The sequence below is a fragment of the Apodemus sylvaticus genome, chromosome 2, assembly GCF_947179515.1.
Source record: "Apodemus sylvaticus chromosome 2, mApoSyl1.1, whole genome shotgun sequence".
NCBI lineage: Eukaryota > Metazoa > Chordata > Mammalia > Rodentia > Muridae > Apodemus > Apodemus sylvaticus.
In genome coordinates, this window is record NC_067473.1 from 4829660 (window position 1) to 4848342 (window position 18683).

The window sequence follows — 18683 nt, forward strand, 5'->3', positions numbered from 1 at the left end:
AGTTCATCACAAAAGGAAGTCAGGACTGGAACTCAAGCAGGTCAGGAAGCAGGAGCTGATGCAGAAGCCATGGAGGGATGTTTCTTATTGGCTTGCTTCCCCTGGCTTGCTCAGCCTGCTCTCTTATAGAACCCAAGAGCACCAGCCCAAAGGTGGTACCACCCACAAGGGGCCCTCTCCACTTAATCACTAATTGAGAAAATGCCCCACAGCTATCTCATGGAGGCACTTCCCCAACTGAAGCTCCTTTCTTTGTGATAACTCCAGCCTGTGTCAAGTTGACACACAAAACTAGCCAGTACAAGTGATAATATGATAATCATAACACGCCAATGTGGTTTTAATAAAATTGATAATTAGCTGAATGAACTAATCTCTTCACAATCACAAATTTTCAAAGCTCATTCACCAAACACCATAACAGACACCATAACAGCCTTCTCTATAAAGCAGACAGTGGTGTTAGTCCTACATAAATTCTTTCTGAAAACAGAAGAAGAAGAGGAGGAGGAGGAGGAGGAGGAGGAGAGAAGGAGGAGGAACAAGAAGACAATGAAGATGATGAAGAGGGAGAAGAAGAAACCTTTTCCAATTCATTCTGTCAGCCCAGGATGACCCAGATACAAAACCAAACAAAAAATTACAAGGAAAGAGCTGAGGAGATGGCTCAGTTGATAAAGTCCTGATAGACAGTGTGAGGACCTGAGCTGAGCTCCTCAGCCCTCATGAAAACTAGGTGCAACACCACCACGCTGTGACCCCATTGGGCAAGGAGTGAGAATGGAGACAGGTGTATCCCCGGAGCTTGCTGGCCAGCTAATTTAGCTAACTCATGAGCTCCAGCTTGAGTTAAAGACCCTTTATCAAAAAGTCAGATAGCAAACGAGCGACCTCTGGCCTCATCATGTACACACAGGAATAAATGCATACACCACAGGGAAAGAGACAACATAGAAGGGAAACAAAGGCAGGTGCAGAAAACAGTAAAAATTGTAGCAAACCTTATCCAACAACATGCAAAAGACCAACAGAGTGACGAAATGAGGCCACAGAGGAGGAAAGAAGTACAGACTCGATTCATATCTGAAACTCAATCAGTAAACTCCAGGGGGAGACTAAGTTGAGATCCCACACTGTGGGATCATCTTGATAAACTCTGAAAAACTTCTCAGAAAATCTATCATCTGTATAGAAATAAAACTTACCTGTCTGCACAGCAGGAAAGGAGGAAAGCCTCCACAACCAAAACCCCGTAGCTACCATTGTACAAAGTCTGCTGCCAGAGATCTTGAGACTCCAGTGAGGAGATCACCAGCCAAACATACACAGAAGTCAAGGCAGAATGGAAAAGACTTGAAATCATCAATACTAGGGTCCAAGAGTCAAGAACACTGAGAGAGAGAGAGAGAGAGAGAGAGAGAGAGAGAGAGAGAGAGAGACTCCTGAAACACCAAAGGATCTAGTTCTGTAGAAGACATTAAAGCAAAAATGCAAACAAGTGTAGAAAAGGGCGGCTCACTCCTCAGTGAGAAAGTTCATCAGTTACACACATTGCATCTGGAGGACCGAGCAGGAGGCTACTCAAGATTTCTGGGGGTGCTATTAACCATGGAACCAGCTCTCCAGCCCTGAGGAGACCTTCTGAGGAAGAAGCAGAAGGCTAGGACAAGGGGCGGTTTTCAGGTGACATAACTCTCTCTATCTGAACTGTAAGCACAGTTCTACAGATCTACACCTGTAGTAAGACTGAAAGAAGTGAGGCAGGCATGGTGGTGCACGCCTGTGATCCCAGCACTCGGGAGGCAGAGGCAGGCGGATTTCTGAGTTTGAGGCCAGCCTGGTCTACAAAGAGTTCCAGGACAGCCAGAGCTATACAGAGAAACCCTGTCTCGAAAACAAACAAACAAACAAACAAAGATGGAAAGAAGTGTATACACACACACACACACACACACACACAGAGAGAGAGAGAGAGAGAGAGAGAGAGAGAGAGCAGAATGCAAAGCTGGTGAGTTCTTAATATGACATAAGGAACTCAATCTTGATATTACCTATACTTATGCAATACGTTACATAATGGCACATAAGGCCTTCCTGTGCTATTTCTTAGATTATATGTAAATCTATAACCTTCTAAATGAAAGTCAAAAGAAATAAAGATGTTTTCAGATAGAGAATATGTATCAGGAGACTAAAAGAAACTCTAAAGGAAATTCTCAGGCAGAAGGAAAATGACATAACAGGTTACTCCCCACCCATTAAGATGAGTTGGGCACAAAGGCTCCCTCCTGAGGGAGGGACAGAGTGAGGAAGAGAGAAGCGGGCCCTGTAAAGTAGGGATGGCTGACACACCTGGCCAGGAGGCCAAGGGGAGTCTCCATTGTGTTGACAGCTAAGAAAAAGCCAGGCAGAGGTGATGCACACCTTTAATCCCAGTACTTGGAAGGCAGACATAAGCAGACCTCTGTGAGTTTGAGGCCAGCCTGGTCTACAGAGTGAGTTCCAGGACAGACAGAGAAACCATGTCTTGAAAAACAGCAACAAGAACAGGGAGAGAGACTGGGGTGGGGGGAGAGAGAGAGATGAATGATGAAACCACGACCAATCCGTACATTATATATCAACAAAGGTAAATTATTTTATGTTGAAATGAAAACATTTAGAAGAAATTGTCCCATTTTTCCTTCTTGTATCCTCAGAGGTTCCCTTCATCCTTTTGGCTTAGATGAAATTCAGTACTGAGCCACCCCTTCACATGAGCAGAGCAGCAGTGACTGTGCACCTTAAGGGTTAATTATATTTTTCAATGGCTTATGAATAACAGTGACTAAATTCTTCATCTAAGGCACATTTGAAGGCTCTGGACCATAAGCCATCACCCAATTTACTGCAAAGAATCACCCCCTGGCTTTTCCTGAACATTCCTCGTTTCTTAGGAATGAGCTATGCCTTCTGCTCCAGTCCTCTAACCATCCCTGAGCCAACAACCTCCGTAGCCTGCTGGCTCTGTGTGGGTCAGCAGCCTTTTGTTGGTGAAAGCTAGAAGCTTTAGGGGACTGTGCAAAGACAATTTTTATCTACAGCCCCTGAAAACCACATTCAAACTTAGAATAAGATTGCTGGCAGTCTGAGAAGACCTGATGTAGTTCCCTATAACTGCACTGATAAAATATTGCCGACTAGGTTGCTTAAAACAATGGAAATTTATTCTCAGGATTGTAGAGGATCAAACTGTGAAATCCAGAGGTTGGCAGAACTGCATTCTCTCTGAAGGGTCCCAGGGAGCGTGTTTCCTCTCCTCTTCCAGCTTCACACAATCCCAGGAGCACTTTAGTCTCTGTCACACTGACCGTCCTCCCTCATGCCCATGTCTCCTCCCTTATTAGGTCACACCTCACACTGGCTTGAGAGTCACTATAGTATGACTTCGTCTTAACGAATTCTGTCTGCAGTAGCTCTGTTTCCTACTAAGAGTGTTCTGACAGGGACTGAACTCTTACAGGCCCTTTTGGGGGGACACAGGTCAAACCATGATGAAATGAGGAGAGTGAAGAGTGACCGCACAGCCTACGCCTGTCCTCCTGGTCCTGTGGTAAGTGATTTTCTCACACGTGCCTCCTCCAAGGGTTTGGAACTGGTCCCCTTCACCTCCTCCTCAGAAGCATCCCGTACATTCTATGTTCAAGAGTTACACTTGGTTGAGGCCCTGGTAAAAGACGGCCAGGTTGTCTTCCCCAAGATGACACTCATCCCGAAATGCTGAAGACAGGGCCATTTGTCTGCTGAGGAGGCCCCTCTCTGTCCTCTGACTCAACATCTTGTCCACATAATGGACTGGAGTGGAATGTTTCCCCAAATTTGTGTTGTTTGATTTTGAACACTGTGGTGGTTTGAATACGCTTGGCCCATGGGACCTGGCACTATTAGGAAGTGTGGCCTTATTAGAGGGGGTGTAACCTTGTTAGAGGAAGTATGTCACTGTGGAGGCAGCCTTTGAGGTCTCATACGCATGCTCAAGCTAGGCCTAGTATGATCCAGAGATTCCTCCTGGCTGTCAGAAGATTGGATCAAGATGTAGAACTTTCAGCTCCTTTTCTTGTACCATGTCTGCCTGAATGCTGCCATCTTCCCACCACGATGATAATGGACTGAACCTCTGCACCTGTAAGCCAGCCCCAATCAAATGTTGTCCTTCATGAGAGTGACCTTGATCATGTTGTTCCTTCACAGCAATGGAACCCTAAGACAGACACCTCTGAGACATAACAAGATAGTCAGATTTGACTTTTGCAAGATTAAGATTAATCTAGTTAATCTTCCCTCATCAAATATTTAAACAAAACAGTAGGCTGGGCAGTGGTGGTGCACACCTTTAATCCCAGCATTTGGGAGGCAGAGGTAGGCGGATTTCTGAGTTTGAGGCCAGCCTGGTCTACAGAGTGAGTTCCAGGACATCCAGGGCTATACAGAGAAACCCTGTCTCGAAAAAAACAAATCCTAAAAAAAACCCAAAACAAAACAAAACAACAACAACAAAAAAACCCAACCAAAAAATAAATAAATAAATCAAAACAGTAAAACTCTTAGACTCTTAACCTCAGTTAAGGTCAAGATTTTCCATGAGAAACAATTTCACAATTTTTTTAGTAAACAAGGAATTTTGTCTTGGCCCGATCCAATAATGTGAGCGGGAAGGTATCTCAGAAAGTTAAAAAACTACATTGTAAGCAGATGAGATGGTTCAAGGAAGTAGCAGTACTTGCACTAAGCCTGCTGACTTGAGTTTGATTCTCAGGACCCAGGTAGTGGAAGGAGAAAAAGAGACACCAGAAAATTGTCTTCTAGCTTCTAAATATACCATGTTATGTATACACACACACACATACACACGTGCGCACAAATAAAAAGTATAATAAAAACGTGTCACAACTTTAAGTCTGGTACTTTGCAAATGTTCACAAAAAGCCAATAAGAAATCTTACAACCTAAGGCTGGTTGTTTTAAAGAAACCACAAACCTCAGAAATGGATGCTAGCAAAGGCCTATGGGCCCGAGTCACTGAGCTCCTCAGGGGACAATGGCCATTAACTGAACTAATTATGTTCTCTCTCTAGAGGAACAGTGTAAAAGAGCATGGAGGAAGAAGGCAGCATACTGAGACTGCTAGCAGAGCCTTGGGATGCTGAGTAGAGACAGCCACTCTTCCAGCTGCTTAAGAAGGTTAAAGAGCTTTCTCAGCTGGTTTCGGCACTTTGGAGTAGACAGAGCATTTCTCCTGATGCTCTTGTATGGTTGTATTTAGGTATTTCTATGGGTGCATACCATTGATATCTATTATCTTACATAATCTGAGCCATGCATCTTCCCTGCATGTGTGTGGCTGTGTACCATGTGCCACGTCGTGCCCACAGAGGTCAGAAGTGGGTTCATATCCCCTGGAACAGGAGTTATAATGGTTATCAGCCATATGGTGCTGGAAACCAAACTCTGTCCTCTGCAAGAGCAGTGTGTGCTCTTAACCACTAAGACATCTCTCCAGCCCCCTGAGCCATTGTTGACCATGAATTCAATCCACGCTGGAATAACAGAATCTTCTAAATTTCTTGAATCTGACATCTAAAAGCTTTAAGTCAGCAACTAGAAAATTCATGAACTTTATAACTATTTCTCTTTCTGATTACTAATATTCCTAGTCTAAAGCAATATTATTAAACTTTTTGAGGAACTCAAAGGAAGTTATTTTTGAGTAGATATCAGAACACAACAGCATACATGTATAAATACACCCAACATATATACAGACCTTCATTATGCACAGCATTTGTTCTGTTTAGTAGTAATAGTGGTAGAAGTAGTAGTAGTAGTAGTAGTAGTAGTAGTATACAGATGTGTGCATAAAATAGAACAGATAGAGAGATCAAAGAACAACCACGAGTCAGTTTTTTCCACCTTGGTATACACGGATCAAAGTTAGATTGTGAGGCTTGGGTAGTAAGTGCTTTTACTGATGCAACTTGCTGACCCCCCCCCCCACTCCCCCAGGTAACCCTATGTTACATTTGCCAAGGAATTTAGTGCTGTGGGCTCAAGAATATGGTGGGTTGGGGCATCTGTTCAATGTACATTTATCAGAGTCTGTTTTTAAGATACTTAAGATAGTTCAAAGGGGAAGGCAGATATAGCTCCGCTGTCTGAGTACTTGCCTAATGTTCATCCTAGGTCCAGTCCCTAGCACCGAATAAACATGGCTTGGAAGCTGGTAATACTAGCACTTGGACAAAGACAGAATTGAAATATCAAGGTAGCAGGGCAGCATTTAGTCCCAGCACCTCAGAGGTAGAGGCAGGTGGATCTCTTAAGAATTCCAGGCCAGCCTGGACTACATGAGACCCTATAAAAATAAGTCTATTGTGAAGGGCAAAAAGTTAAAGACAAGTGTGCTGCTCTCTCTTGGCATCTTTATTTCCAGGCCTAGCTTTTAACTTGGGCTTCCATGAACTAGGCCTAGGAACTAGCTTTCCTTCCTGTTCTTCAATATGAGGACATCCCAACTCCTCTAGCTCTCCGATACAAAGGCTCTCTGCCAATGTGCCTGTTGTAGAAAATATGACAGCCTTCCTTTTTCAGGCATGGCCCGCCCACACTAGGCAGCGAGGCCGCCTCCTTTCCCTCCGCGATCTTGACAATGGCTGACTTTCACGTTTCTCCAGAAATAACTTCTCGAGTGTTCAGTATTTTTCAGACGCGCTGATCCGGCTGCAGGACTCCCACGCGTGCGCCTTTCTTTGCGAGGTGAGCGCTGCAGGCGCGTTGCCGGAGTCCGCACCAGGACTGGCCAGCTCGCGCTGCTTTTAATGGAATTTCTGACATTTGCGCTCTGCACAGATTCCATTCTTCCCACAGCTCCTCAGCTACGAATAAAGCTTAGTCACCACCCACATCAAGCCCAGACTAAAGCTATCATAGCAGGACGGTAATTTAAAGTATAGACAAGTGCGAAAAGAGGTGGCAGCCAACCTACAGCCCGTCAGCTAGGGCCACGCGCCTCGCGCCTTTTAAGGGCCGGCAAGTGCAAGTCGGCCAACGGCTCGCCACTTCACCAATCACTGCGCTTCACGCCTATGGTTCCGCCCCCACACCCACATCAGCCAATCACTGTGGAGTTGCCTGGCCGCCTGGCCGCTCACCCGCCCACTCGCCCACCCGCTGGTTAGGCCACGCTTTTGGATCACGCAGGCGCCCCGCCGAGCAAAAGCAGCCAGAATTTATTTTTAGTTCCCTGCTGAGCAGCACCTCTCCCTGGGTCCACCCCCTTCTAATCCCCAATAGAAGACGGAGTTTCCATTGCGTCATCGCGCGGCAGTCTGGGAGCTGCCCAATCAGAGCTCGGACAGAACTGTCGTAATTAAAAAGCGGCGGAAGTAGGTGGGAGGGTCATGACGCAGCGAGTTTCGGTCGTGACTTTTCCGGGGGCCTTGGGGTGTCTCCGCTTTTTCCCTTTAAAGTAAAACGTTCCCCCCACGCACCCCCGCGCGTTCCGGGCTGGGAGGCGGCGGCGGGAGGCATCGCAGTCGCGGCCGCGCGCGGTCACGTGGGTGTGTTGTTGGGGGAGGGCCCGCGCGTTCGGTTCCGGGCGGTTGAGCGAGCTAGAGAACGAGCGAGCGAGAGGCAGCCGCGCCCGCCGCCGCGCTCTGTATGCCGCGTTCCCCCTGCGCACCCGCAGCCGATAGTCTGAGCCGGAGGAGCCGCCGCCGCCGCGGTTAATGTGGTTGGGCCGGGGCTGAGCAGGCCACCAAGATGCCTCAGTCCAAGTCCCGGAAGATCGCCATCCTGGGCTACCGGTCTGTGGGTGAGTGGCGGCCCGGGCGATGCCGGGATCTGAGCCCCAGGACGCGGACGCGCCTGCGAAGTTTGTGGCGGCGCGGCCATGTGGCGGGCGGGCGGGCGGCGCGCGTTTCGTAACCTCCATTTTGAGTGGAGGTGGCGGCGCCTTCCCTGTCGCCGGGCGCGGCGGACAGGTGGCGGGGCCGCAGGCCGAAGCGGCCGCGTCCTTCTCTCGGCGAAGGAGCCGCATCCGTCCCGCCTTCTCTGAGCACGGTCTGTCCCCACCCGTTTCCCCAACCCCACAAGCCCCGGACATTTCAACAAAGGAAACCTCTCCTTGTGACCTTTCCATCTGTAAAGAAGTTAGACCTTTTAAAGAAAACGGGGAAACTTCCAACACGTTTGGCTACCAAGTTTTCCGCCTCCATAAAACTAGACTGGACCCCTCACAGGCCCGCTAGGTAGCAGCTGGCAGCCAACACTGGGAAGGCAAGAAAGACATCTCTGAACTCTCGGTGTCCTATTTTCTTTTCCCCTTTGAGGAGAAACAAGGCCAGGCACTTGGAAGCAGGCTGTTAAAATAATTCAAAAGCCCTTTTGTTTTCCCACCACCACCACCACAAGCGATTGACATACATTTGAAGCTGTGCCTAGTAGTCACCTTTTAGCGGAATAGAGGTGGACCTGGGTGGCCTGGAGAGGGAACAAGGTGTCGAGACAGTAATATTCAGTCCCTCGTGCCATACAGGACGTTTGAACTTAACCATGCTGCAGGGTGAGGCTTTATTGTTTTTGACCGACCGGAACTGGGGAATATCATGTTCATCTTTAGTGCTGTTTGAAAGATGTAACAGTCTCCAGAAAATGTGCACTTGACAGAGGGACCACTGAGAAGTGGTGAAGCTGGTGGGAGGTGGGGAGTCTGGTTGCCAAGGAGGTGGCAGCAGAAGCCTTCCCCACTGGAGGGGACTCCTGCTAGGCTTTTCAGTCTGCCTTCTCACCCCTGCTCTCCGCTGCTGGTGCCAGGGTCTGTGCTCTTCGCCCAAGAGCAGTCTGGGCCTGCTTACTTGTCCTTTCACCATCTCTCTTCAAGAGCTGGAGAAAACCCTTAGGAAGGGGATGGAAGATTGGAGACAGTGTGAGAGATAGGGGTTCCTAGAGTAGCCGTGTCCGGTGCAGTGTTAAGTGAGGTGTTCCCAGTAGGAAAGAGTAGGTGACTGCTTCAACAGTTGCAGCAGAGAGTTAACATGCACAAAGCACGGTGAGACCATTCACTGAACACCAGTGTGGAACTCCTGATGTAACTCATGTTGCTTGTCTGGGTCACCATACTCTTGCCTGTTTGCTGAATTCCCTCCAAATTTGGAGAATGAGACCATGATGTAACTTGGCTGTTGATTGAGTACCCTCTAATCAGATAAATAAACAGTGCTAACTAATTGAAGATAGTACTCTTGAATGTGTAAGGCATAAATAAGTCACAAGTAGCAGGGCTGTCTGGGTTTTATTCTCTTGTAATTTTTGAGATGGTAATGGTTTAAATAAGTCTAGTGTTATGTCTCCTTTGCTAAAGAACCAATAGAAAACCATCCTGATTTTTTTAGGCAAAGTCTTATGTAACCCAGGTAGTCCTGACTCACTGTATAGTCTAGGCTGGTCTTCCTGTGAAAGCCCGACTAGAGCCGGGATACATGTGCCTGGCTACTCCTCTCCTCACAAACACTCTAGGCTGCGCTAGAGCAGTGCTAGCCTGTGGAGGAACACAGGATTGTAGCCCTGTATTCAATGCCCTCAGTGTTACAGTCTGTTTTCTCTAGACTTGTTTTCAAGTGTAATGCCTGAAGTAAGATACTACATTATTCCTAATGTTTCATTTAACTCGTTTGCTTTCATATGAGCGGAAATATTTTATAGTTTGGATTCTCTGCAGAGGGGTGGGTTGGTCTTTTGCCAGCGTGATTGCATGCACTAGCCACTCTTGCGGGAATTGCCAACTTCTCAGAACTTAGAGGTGTGTTTGGTGCCAAACTATAGAAATTTCAGTGTTCGTAGGTGTGTGTGGTGGGGGGAGGCTGCGGGGATTTTACACTGTTTTCTGTTCTGACTAGACTGCTGGGGCATTGTTGGTCATGCCACAGACTTTTAAGTTTGCCTTCAGCAAAAACTGAAATGTGATTGTTTTATTATTAGGCTTTCAAGTTTTCATTTGTTTTGAAACATTGATTAACCTATCAAAAGGATTTTAAATGATACAGGATTTTCCTGATACTTGCATTAGGGAAGCTTTTCCGGATGTCACTTTGGTGTCACCTGTAATTCAGTCTGACTTTTATGGAGGTCCTTTTTGTTAATTTTGGTGGTGGCCATATGTAGCTGCTTCCTCATGGTGTGTTGTTGTTACTACAGCTGAGGAGCCTTAGTAGTAAGGGCTCCTCCAGTCACAACTGTCAAAAAGTAGACTGTCTTCTATCTGGTGGTCTCTCTGGAGTCAGTGAGTGTTAGTGATCTAGTTTGTCATTAGAGCATCTTTCCAAAAGCTTATTTGTTGTGGGTAATCCTTATGTTGCTAAGAGGGATGGGATCACAGGAAATTTATAAAATGAAATGGTTGTGGTTTGGTGAACGGCAGTTCAGCAAGAGTAGATGAGTTAAATCTTGTCAGAACACAACTGATGCTGTTGGATTCTTCACAGGGAAGGAAAGGTATCATGGCTGATTGATTGTTCCTCATAGAAATTAATCATGTTGGATTTTGACCCATCAATTATCCTGTCCTTTTCTAACATTTGTTTGATAAATGTGGTTTGATAAATGTGTGATAGGGTAGCTCAGTGACTAGGACGCTTTCTGTTTAACTGTGAGGACCCGAGTTTCAGTCCCTGGAACCCATATGACAAGGCAGTGTGGTGGTGGGGACAGAGACCACAGAACTGGGGCTTACTAGACACCTGCCTGTCTAGAAAATGGGAGATCTTCAGTTTCAGTGAGAGACCCTGTCTCAAGGGAATCAGGTGGAGAGTGACAGAAAACCTGACTTCTCTTTCTGGCCTCTTTGCACACCCACACATACTTGTACACATGTGAGTATAACACACTCAAAAGTTTAGTGTGTGTGTGTGTGTCTTTTTAAGGAATTGTGGTTTAACCGTGACTTACCATGCACTTCCCTACTAGTGTATGAGATGAATGTGTGCTATGTATCTCCCCGCAGAGGAGTTGGGGAGCGGCTGTTTTTGTGAAGCTTTGTCAGTCCTATTCATTCTGCATAAGAGAATAAGCAGAGCTTAGTCTAACTTTTTAAAATATGGGCTGCTTCCTTGTATGGTTACAATCTTAGTACATGTGTTGCAGAAGTGAACACTTAGTATTTTATTGATTTGCTAGAAGATCATGTACATCAGGCATGTGGAGGTCAGAGGACAGTTTTGGGGAATTGGCTCTTTCCTTCCACCACATGGGTTCTGGGGACCCAATTTTGATGTCCATGTGTTCCAAAAAGAAAACCTGTGCTCATAGCAGTTAGTTGTCACCACTTAGACCCTGGCAACCACTGATTTGCCTTCTGTTTTTATTGATTTACTCTGAACATTTCATGAAAAGGCATCATACCTTGTTCCTGTTTGTGGCTGAATTAATATTTCATTAATGTGAGTTTATACTACATTTTCCTCTTAGATAAATGGTTTTCACTTCTTGTCTGTTAAAAATAATGGTGTTATAAACATTCCTGTACAGACATTCCTTTGTTTTCATTTCTCTTGGTTGTCGCCTAGGAATGGAATTGCTGGGACATGGGGTATTCCTGTTTTTGACATTCAAAACATCTCCTGTTACGTTCCTAATAACAATGTATTAGGTTTGGAATTGTCTCCATCTTTACCAACTCTGTCTGCTTGGCTTTAGCAGTCCTAGTAGGCTTCAAGGATATATATGATCTATAAACAATGTCTTCCATCTGTGGTGGTGAAGTTGTGCTTCCATTTTTCTTAGCTCGGTGCTCAGGAATCAGTTTAGGGCCCTGCTTGAGGTCCAGTTTGTTCCCCTTTGCACTTTGTGCTCTTGGTGTCATATGGACAATGCACAGCCTAAGGAGAAACATTGTAGCTTCGCTGCTGCTGCTTCTGAATGGTTTATATTCACCTCTTCCTTTTAGGCTTATGCCTTGCTTGAGGTTAGTATGTACGGTGTAAGAGAAGGGTACAACTTGTCTCAACCTGTTAGAAAGCTTCTTTCCTCATTGAACTCCTTAGTACAAAGTGAGATGTGCATGATTTCCCCTCTGCTGATCTTTACTGATCTCTTTGTCTTCACACCAGTCCACAGTCCCTCTGATAGCACTGTGGTGTCGTCAGTAGGGACATAGGAGGGTTCTAACTTGAGGGTTTTTTTTCTTTCAAGGTTAAATGTGCCTATTTTTAGCCCCTTGTATGTAGGACTAATTTGCCAATTTCTGCCCATAAAGCAACCTAGATTTTGATATTAGATTTTCTATATCTGATTTTAGATTTTCAGATCTGAAAGAATCTTTTTATTATTTAGATTGATTTATTTTGTGTATGAGTGTCCATGGGTGCCTATAAGTCTTTAAGACAAGAAGAGACCATTCCCCTGGAACTGTATGTAGTCACAGGTGATTAAGAACTACTGTGTGGCTGCTTGGGAATGAACCCGGGTCCTCTGCAGGAGCAGCACATGCTCTCAACCACTGAGTCATTTCTTTAGTCCCCAGGAAAGACTCTCTTAGTAATTGATATATTTTTAAAGCAATACATTTTTATCTGCACCTAATTTCATTCCAGTATGAGGCAAAAAAAAAAAAAATGGCCTTTATCAGATGAATAGTTTAAAATGGGTGATTGGGAGTGTCTTTGCTTTATGGTTTTCCAAGACAGGATTTGTCTGGGTAGCCCTGGGTATCCTAGAACTCACAGAGATCCACCTGCCTCTGCCTCCTGAAGTGTTGGGATTACAGATGTGTACCACCACAACCTAACTGAAAATAGGTGAAGTTTTAATAGCTCTTTTAGGTGGCGGCGTGTTTTTGATGTGCAGTGAGCCTCTCTTAAGTAGTAACCAACAGTGTCTTTTATTAATATGTTTATATGAAACAAGTAGGTATATACATGGGTTAGAGGACAGCTTATGGAAGTTGATTCTCTTGCGTGCAGTCTGCAGTTTTCTGTTCCCTTTGAATTAAACCACATTGTTCTGCTTTATACTCTGAATAGCCCTTACACCTGACTGATTCTGTCCTGTGGAACTTAGGTCATGGGTCCACTGTTACACAGATCATCCAGACGTTGGCACATTTAATATGCAGATACCTTAAAATTACATTTCCTGCTGGGTGTGGTGGTGCACACCTTTAGTCAAAGCACTCAGGAGGCAGAAACAGGAAGATCTCTGAGTTCCAGAACTCACAGAGTCAGGGCTGTTACACAGAGAGACCTATCTCAAAAAAGGAAAAAGAAAAGGTTAGATTTACTAATTTCATCACCGACCTCAGAAAAATCTTAAGTATTGATATGTTGTTAAAAGCTTTTCCAGGAGCTAGAGAGATGGCTCAGTGCTTAAGATCACTAACCTGGGCTCCAGGTTCTAGCATCTACATGCAAGCTCACAACAGGCTGTAACTCCAATCCCAAGGGAATTTAATGCCCTCCTAAGGCTTATTCTTAGGTAGTGCACATCTGTAATATACAAAAATTCATGCAGGCAAAACACTCATATACATTAAAAAACATTTTTCCCCTGAGGCAGGGTTTCTCTGTATAGCTCTGGCTGTCCTGGAACTCACTCTGTGGACTAGGCTGGCCTCCAACTCAGAAATCCACCTGCCTCTGCCTCCCAAGTCCCAAGTGCTGGGATTAAAAGTGTGTGCCATCAGTGCCCAGCTACAAAACAATCTAAAAAAATTTGTTAACACTGTCCAGGTTGGGTCTGACATGCAGGCCCATAATCCTAGCTACTTGGGAGTCTGAGGAAGGAAGATCACAAGTTCAAGAGTGGCTCCAGTAACTCCAGAATAAATAAAAAGAGGCCAGTAACGTAGCTCATTGGTATTGGATCTGCCTTGCGTGTTCTAGGCTCTGTTTTAATTCCCAGTACCACTACAAGGGAATGGGAGGTGCTTTTCAAAATTCTGATTTCTTCCTTGATAGATGTAGTTTTGACATTGTACTACGAGTTTTTGCTTGACTTGGTGACCTTTTCCCCCCACTCAGGAGGGTGGGAGGACAGTAAGGGAAATAGGGTCTTAGCTCAGGCTAGCCTAAAACTTTCAGTAAACTTCCCTGCTTCTGCCTCCAAGTGTTGAAATTACGTGAACAAGGCTGTGCCCAGTTGAAATGTTTCTTTAGTGTCTTAAAAAAACAAAACAAAACAAAAAAACTTGTCAGCTTTGAACTAACGATTGTCTTCTAAGTAAAAAGCAGTGATGAAGTGGCTGGTGCAGACGTCTCAGTTACCCTGGGCTTGTCTTGGAGAGGGCCGTATTTCTGTGTAGCCTCAGTGCTTATTCAGATATTTCAGCGCATCATGCAGAATGGTTTCTTGGGTTTTTTTTGGTTTGTTTGTTTATTTTGTTTGTTAACTGTCTGTGGCTGAGCTCCTGCCGTGGCACCTATGTCAGGGTCAAAGAACAACTTCTAGGAACTTATTTCTTTCAACTTTTTCCAGACTTGCACAGCAAGCACCTTTAGCTGTTGAGCCACCTTATTGGTCATCTTGGAGAATACTAAAATATGTGCAAGTGTGTCAAGACCCAGTGAACTTAATCACTGTTACTGTGTTCTTAAGGCTGTTGGCACATGAATATGGTGGCTTTTCGCTCTGAGAGTGGTGATAGAAGAAAATGATTCATCGCTTAGTTTATACCTGCTGTCTTGGTTCTTGCTGAGGGATACCTTACCACTGCAGTTGCATCTTTTGTACAGTGTGAGCATAAAGCAGTGGCTGACTTGGTGATGCTTTCGCCTTATGTGTCCTGAGAAGGTCCAGAAGTCCAAAGACCACAGCCTAAGTCTTGCTACTCACTGTTGGATAAAGTTGAATCAATCAAAAGTGGGTGCATTGTAGGTCAGTTAGCAAGGATATGTGTAAGAGCTGCCTAGGCGAGGTTCCCTAGTATTCTAAGAGGCAAGGAGGGGTTAGTGAGGCAAGAAAGATCTTGCATGATTGAGAATGGAAGGAAACTGGGGGTGGTAAAGCATAATGAGGTGAGAGTAAGACGTGAGGTTGGGAAGGCGGGCACAAGCTACAGGGCCTCAGAGGAACTTTGGAAAGCCATTCATGCTGAGTAGGAAGCAGTGAGTTGCAAAAGAAACCCTCCGTCTGCAGCTCCTGTGGCCTCCTGTGATGCCGGTTGAATGTGTTGCCTTTGTATTTTTCTGTGGATAGTTAGAGCAGAGTGATGGGCTCTTAATGAAATGAACTCCCCAGGGTCCCGATGGCTTTGTTTCTTAATTGTAATATCACCCTGTAATAAGTCCAGCTTACCATTTCTCTTTATGCTTCTGCAGAAAGACTTCTAATGGATTTTATTTTATTTATTCTTTTCAAGACAGCGTTTCTCTGTGTAGCCCTGGCTGTCCTGGAACTTGCTCTGTATACCAGGCTGGCCTCAAACCCAGAAATCCACCTGCCTCTGCCTCCCAAGTGCTGGGATTAAAGGCGTACACCACCACCGCCCGGTTCCTGTTGGATTTTTAAATTTAAAATTTAAAACATAAATTTTAAACAATTTTATTAAATGTAGTTTTTCTTTCTTTTTTTCTCAAAATTCCTTATAGACTTTTATTTTTATTTTTTTGAAAAGCATGTTCTTTTATTGAAAAAGGAAGTAAAAACGTTTTATAAAATTGAAGATTTACATGGAAAATTGAAGAGTAAAGTGGTAGACAAAAACATTGCTGAATTAATTGAAAAAGGGCATAGAAACATTTTATGATAGAATTGAAGATATACATGGAAAATATTTCTGATAAAATTGTAGAAAATGTAGAAAAACGTTAAAATTGAAGATTATCATGGAAAATTTTATATAGATATAATAATGGTAAGCATAAAAGTATTACTAAGTTGATTGAAAGTGGAATTATAAACATTTTCTGATAAGTTGAAGATTTACATGAAAAATATTTGATAAAATTGAAGAAATATATAGAAAATATGTTAAAATTGAAGATTATCATGGAAAAATATACAGAGAAAATGGTAGGCATAAAAAAATATGGAACGCTCCACAAATTTGCGTGTCATCCTTGCTCAGGGGCCATGCTAATCTTCTCCGTGTCGTTCAGTTTTAGGATTTGTGCTGCCGAAGGGAGCCCTGGCTTTTCTTTCTAAGTTAGAGTTGAATGTTAATTACATGGTAGCATGATACATCATTTGTAAGCAGTATGCAAATACTAGCTTTTAAAGTATGTCTTAAAATAAATGTGCCACACGGGTACATACATATGTACCTGCAGTCACCATGGTGTATTGTTAGAGGACAACCTAAGGAAATCAGGGTTTTTTCCTTCCATCTTGTGGGTTCCAGTGGGTTCTTGGGTAAACTGGGTTGGCACAGACACTCTACCTGCTGAGCCCTGTCTTGCTAGCCCCTATTTGGCTACTGTAAAGAAACTATGGTTTCTCTTTTTAACTACAGTTTTTATAAGTGACTGACTGAATTAAAATATACAGTGTAGACATGATGGTGCACGCCTTGGATCCTGTATTCTGGAGACAGGCAGGTAGGCCTTGTGAGTTGGAGGCCAGCCTGGTCTACACAGTGACTTCTGAGCCAGAGCTACACAGAGCCTGCCAGAAAACAAGCCAAACGTTCACTCGTGGTAACTAATCTCAATGGCATGAGTGGCTATGGGAAAATAATCTGCATTTTCCAGTCCCTCTGTTGAGAAGTTCCTTTTGTGTTAATTAGGAACTGCCTTGGTCCTTATGGTCTTGCATAGGAATGTGCAGTACTGACACTTGTGTTCTGGGCCAAGATTTGAATCAAAGCATCATCAAGAATGCTCCCAGAGAAGAAGCCCCACAATTTAAGCTGCCAGTATAGTCTGAAATTTACATGGCAGGAAAATTTCTTGGGGGTGGGGTAGGGAACCAACCAACCAAAACTCTAAGTGTATAGGTTAAGAAGCAGGTTTTCTGGGAGTCTTGACAAGATGTTTTCTCTGTGTGAACTAATTCATCCAAACTGACCCATGGGTGGGACTTCCCCTCAGCTTTGCGTATCAGTTGAGTGTTGCCAACAGGTAGAACCTCTCCTCTGGAACTGTCCCTGACACTGGGCATGCTTCTGGTAGCAGAATCCAGGCCTTATCAACTGTCCATCAGGATTTCAATTCTCTCCACAGCTTGACACACTGTACTGTTGGTTGAAGGGGGTTAAAGTGCTTTCTATGTGTTACTTACTCAAATAGGTGTTGGTTAAATGCTTGAGGGCATTCTCTATCCATGTACCAAGCTTAGAGCTGGCATGCAATCACTAGGCTAGGGAAATCCTTGAGAGCTAAGATAGCTATGGGGGTGGCAGAGTGTCTCTCAAGAAAGGACCGTAGACTTCCACTGGTGGACAAGGACATAGAAAAGCAAAATGTTGAGTGGGGAGAAAGGCAAAACTGAGCTTTGTGCTCAGAGAGGAACACTTTTGTAGACCATATTAAGTTGTACACTTTCCCTAAAGGATTTTAATCAACAAATAGTTATCTATACTAGGGATTGGCTGACTTTCTGCAGCAAGCCAAGTAACACTCTCAAGCTTTTCAGGCTAGATACCCTTGTTGGAATTATCCTCCTTTGCCCTTATAGTGTAAAAGTATTCAGAGGCAATACATCGGCAAATGGCTGTAGTTGTGTCTCAGTGAAATCATATCATGGGTTTGAAATTGGAATTTTATCTGATTTTCAGATATAAAATACTAGCTTTTTTCTTGGAGCCATTGAAAGAAAAACATGCTTTTAACTGCTTTTAACTCACAGACAATACAAAAAATAAAGCAGATTCTGAGCCAGATTTGGCCCCTGGATCATAATTTGTTTACATATCCAGAAAAATTTCCTGTATTATGGGAAGAAGGTGGGACAATCAGAAAAACTGAGTTGTTGTGGGCCAGTGCAGGATATCCCTCTGGTAGGGACTGTGCTAGCTAGTGTGAGCTAGCAGTGTTGCCTTTGGTTAAAAGAAGAAATCCTAACAACAGGACCAAGGGCTAGAGAGTGGGTAAGATTATTTTTTCACCTGCCAGACCTCACATCTGCCTAGCTCTGGCTCGAGAGCCCCACAGTTCTGGGACAGGTGGCCAACCGTGTTGGGAACTAATGTTTTCTGCTCCTGACAACTTAATGTCAACCCAGGATTGATCCAGCATCCCTTCTCACTTTAGGGTTGGTTGGTTGTCACTTGGGCACGAGTGAAGTTTCAGAGCCCAGTGGGCTCCCTGCTGAGTCAGCCAAGCAGGGGTGCTAAGGATTTGTGTGTCTCCATCAGTGTTGTCATCCTTCCTAATGCGGTGACCCTTGAGTACAGTCCCTCCTTCATGTTATGGTGACTCCCAACCATAACATTATTTGGGATGCTACTTTATTTGTAATTTTGCTAGTTTTGGATTGTAATCTAAATATGTCTGTTTTCTGATGGTTTTAGGGAGCCATGTGAAAGTGTTCTTTGATACCCCACCCCCAAAGGGTTGAGACTCACAGGGCATTTTTCTCATTACTTAATACCTTGTGAGACATTCTTCTTATTTTACCCTCCTCCCTGCTTCATTTATGTTCTTCCACCTCCCATGGCCTTTCCCCTCCCCCACCTTTGCCATGTCCCCTCAGACCAAGTGTGCCAAGCTGACCCCTCC

At 44.5% G+C, this 18683-nt stretch overlaps 1 protein-coding gene and 1 non-coding gene across 2 annotated transcripts in view; one reads left to right on the forward strand and one right to left on the reverse strand.

Moving 5' to 3' along the window:
- The first annotated feature begins 7510 nt into the window (after positions 1 to 7510).
- The window catches only part of Rheb (Ras homolog, mTORC1 binding), a 37245-nt gene continuing 26072 nt past the window's right edge, over positions 7511 to 18683 (forward strand). Inside the window, exon 1 of the mRNA XM_052172998.1 lies at positions 7511 to 7849. Within this exon, the coding sequence (XP_052028958.1) occupies positions 7798 to 7849 (52 nt within the window). The 5' untranslated portion in view covers positions 7511 to 7797. The remainder of the gene's footprint in view (positions 7850 to 18683) is intronic.
- LOC127679470 (U6 spliceosomal RNA) lies at positions 16049 to 16154 on the reverse strand. The gene has a single exon (XR_007976781.1). It is a non-coding gene; the product is annotated as a U6 spliceosomal RNA (small nuclear RNA).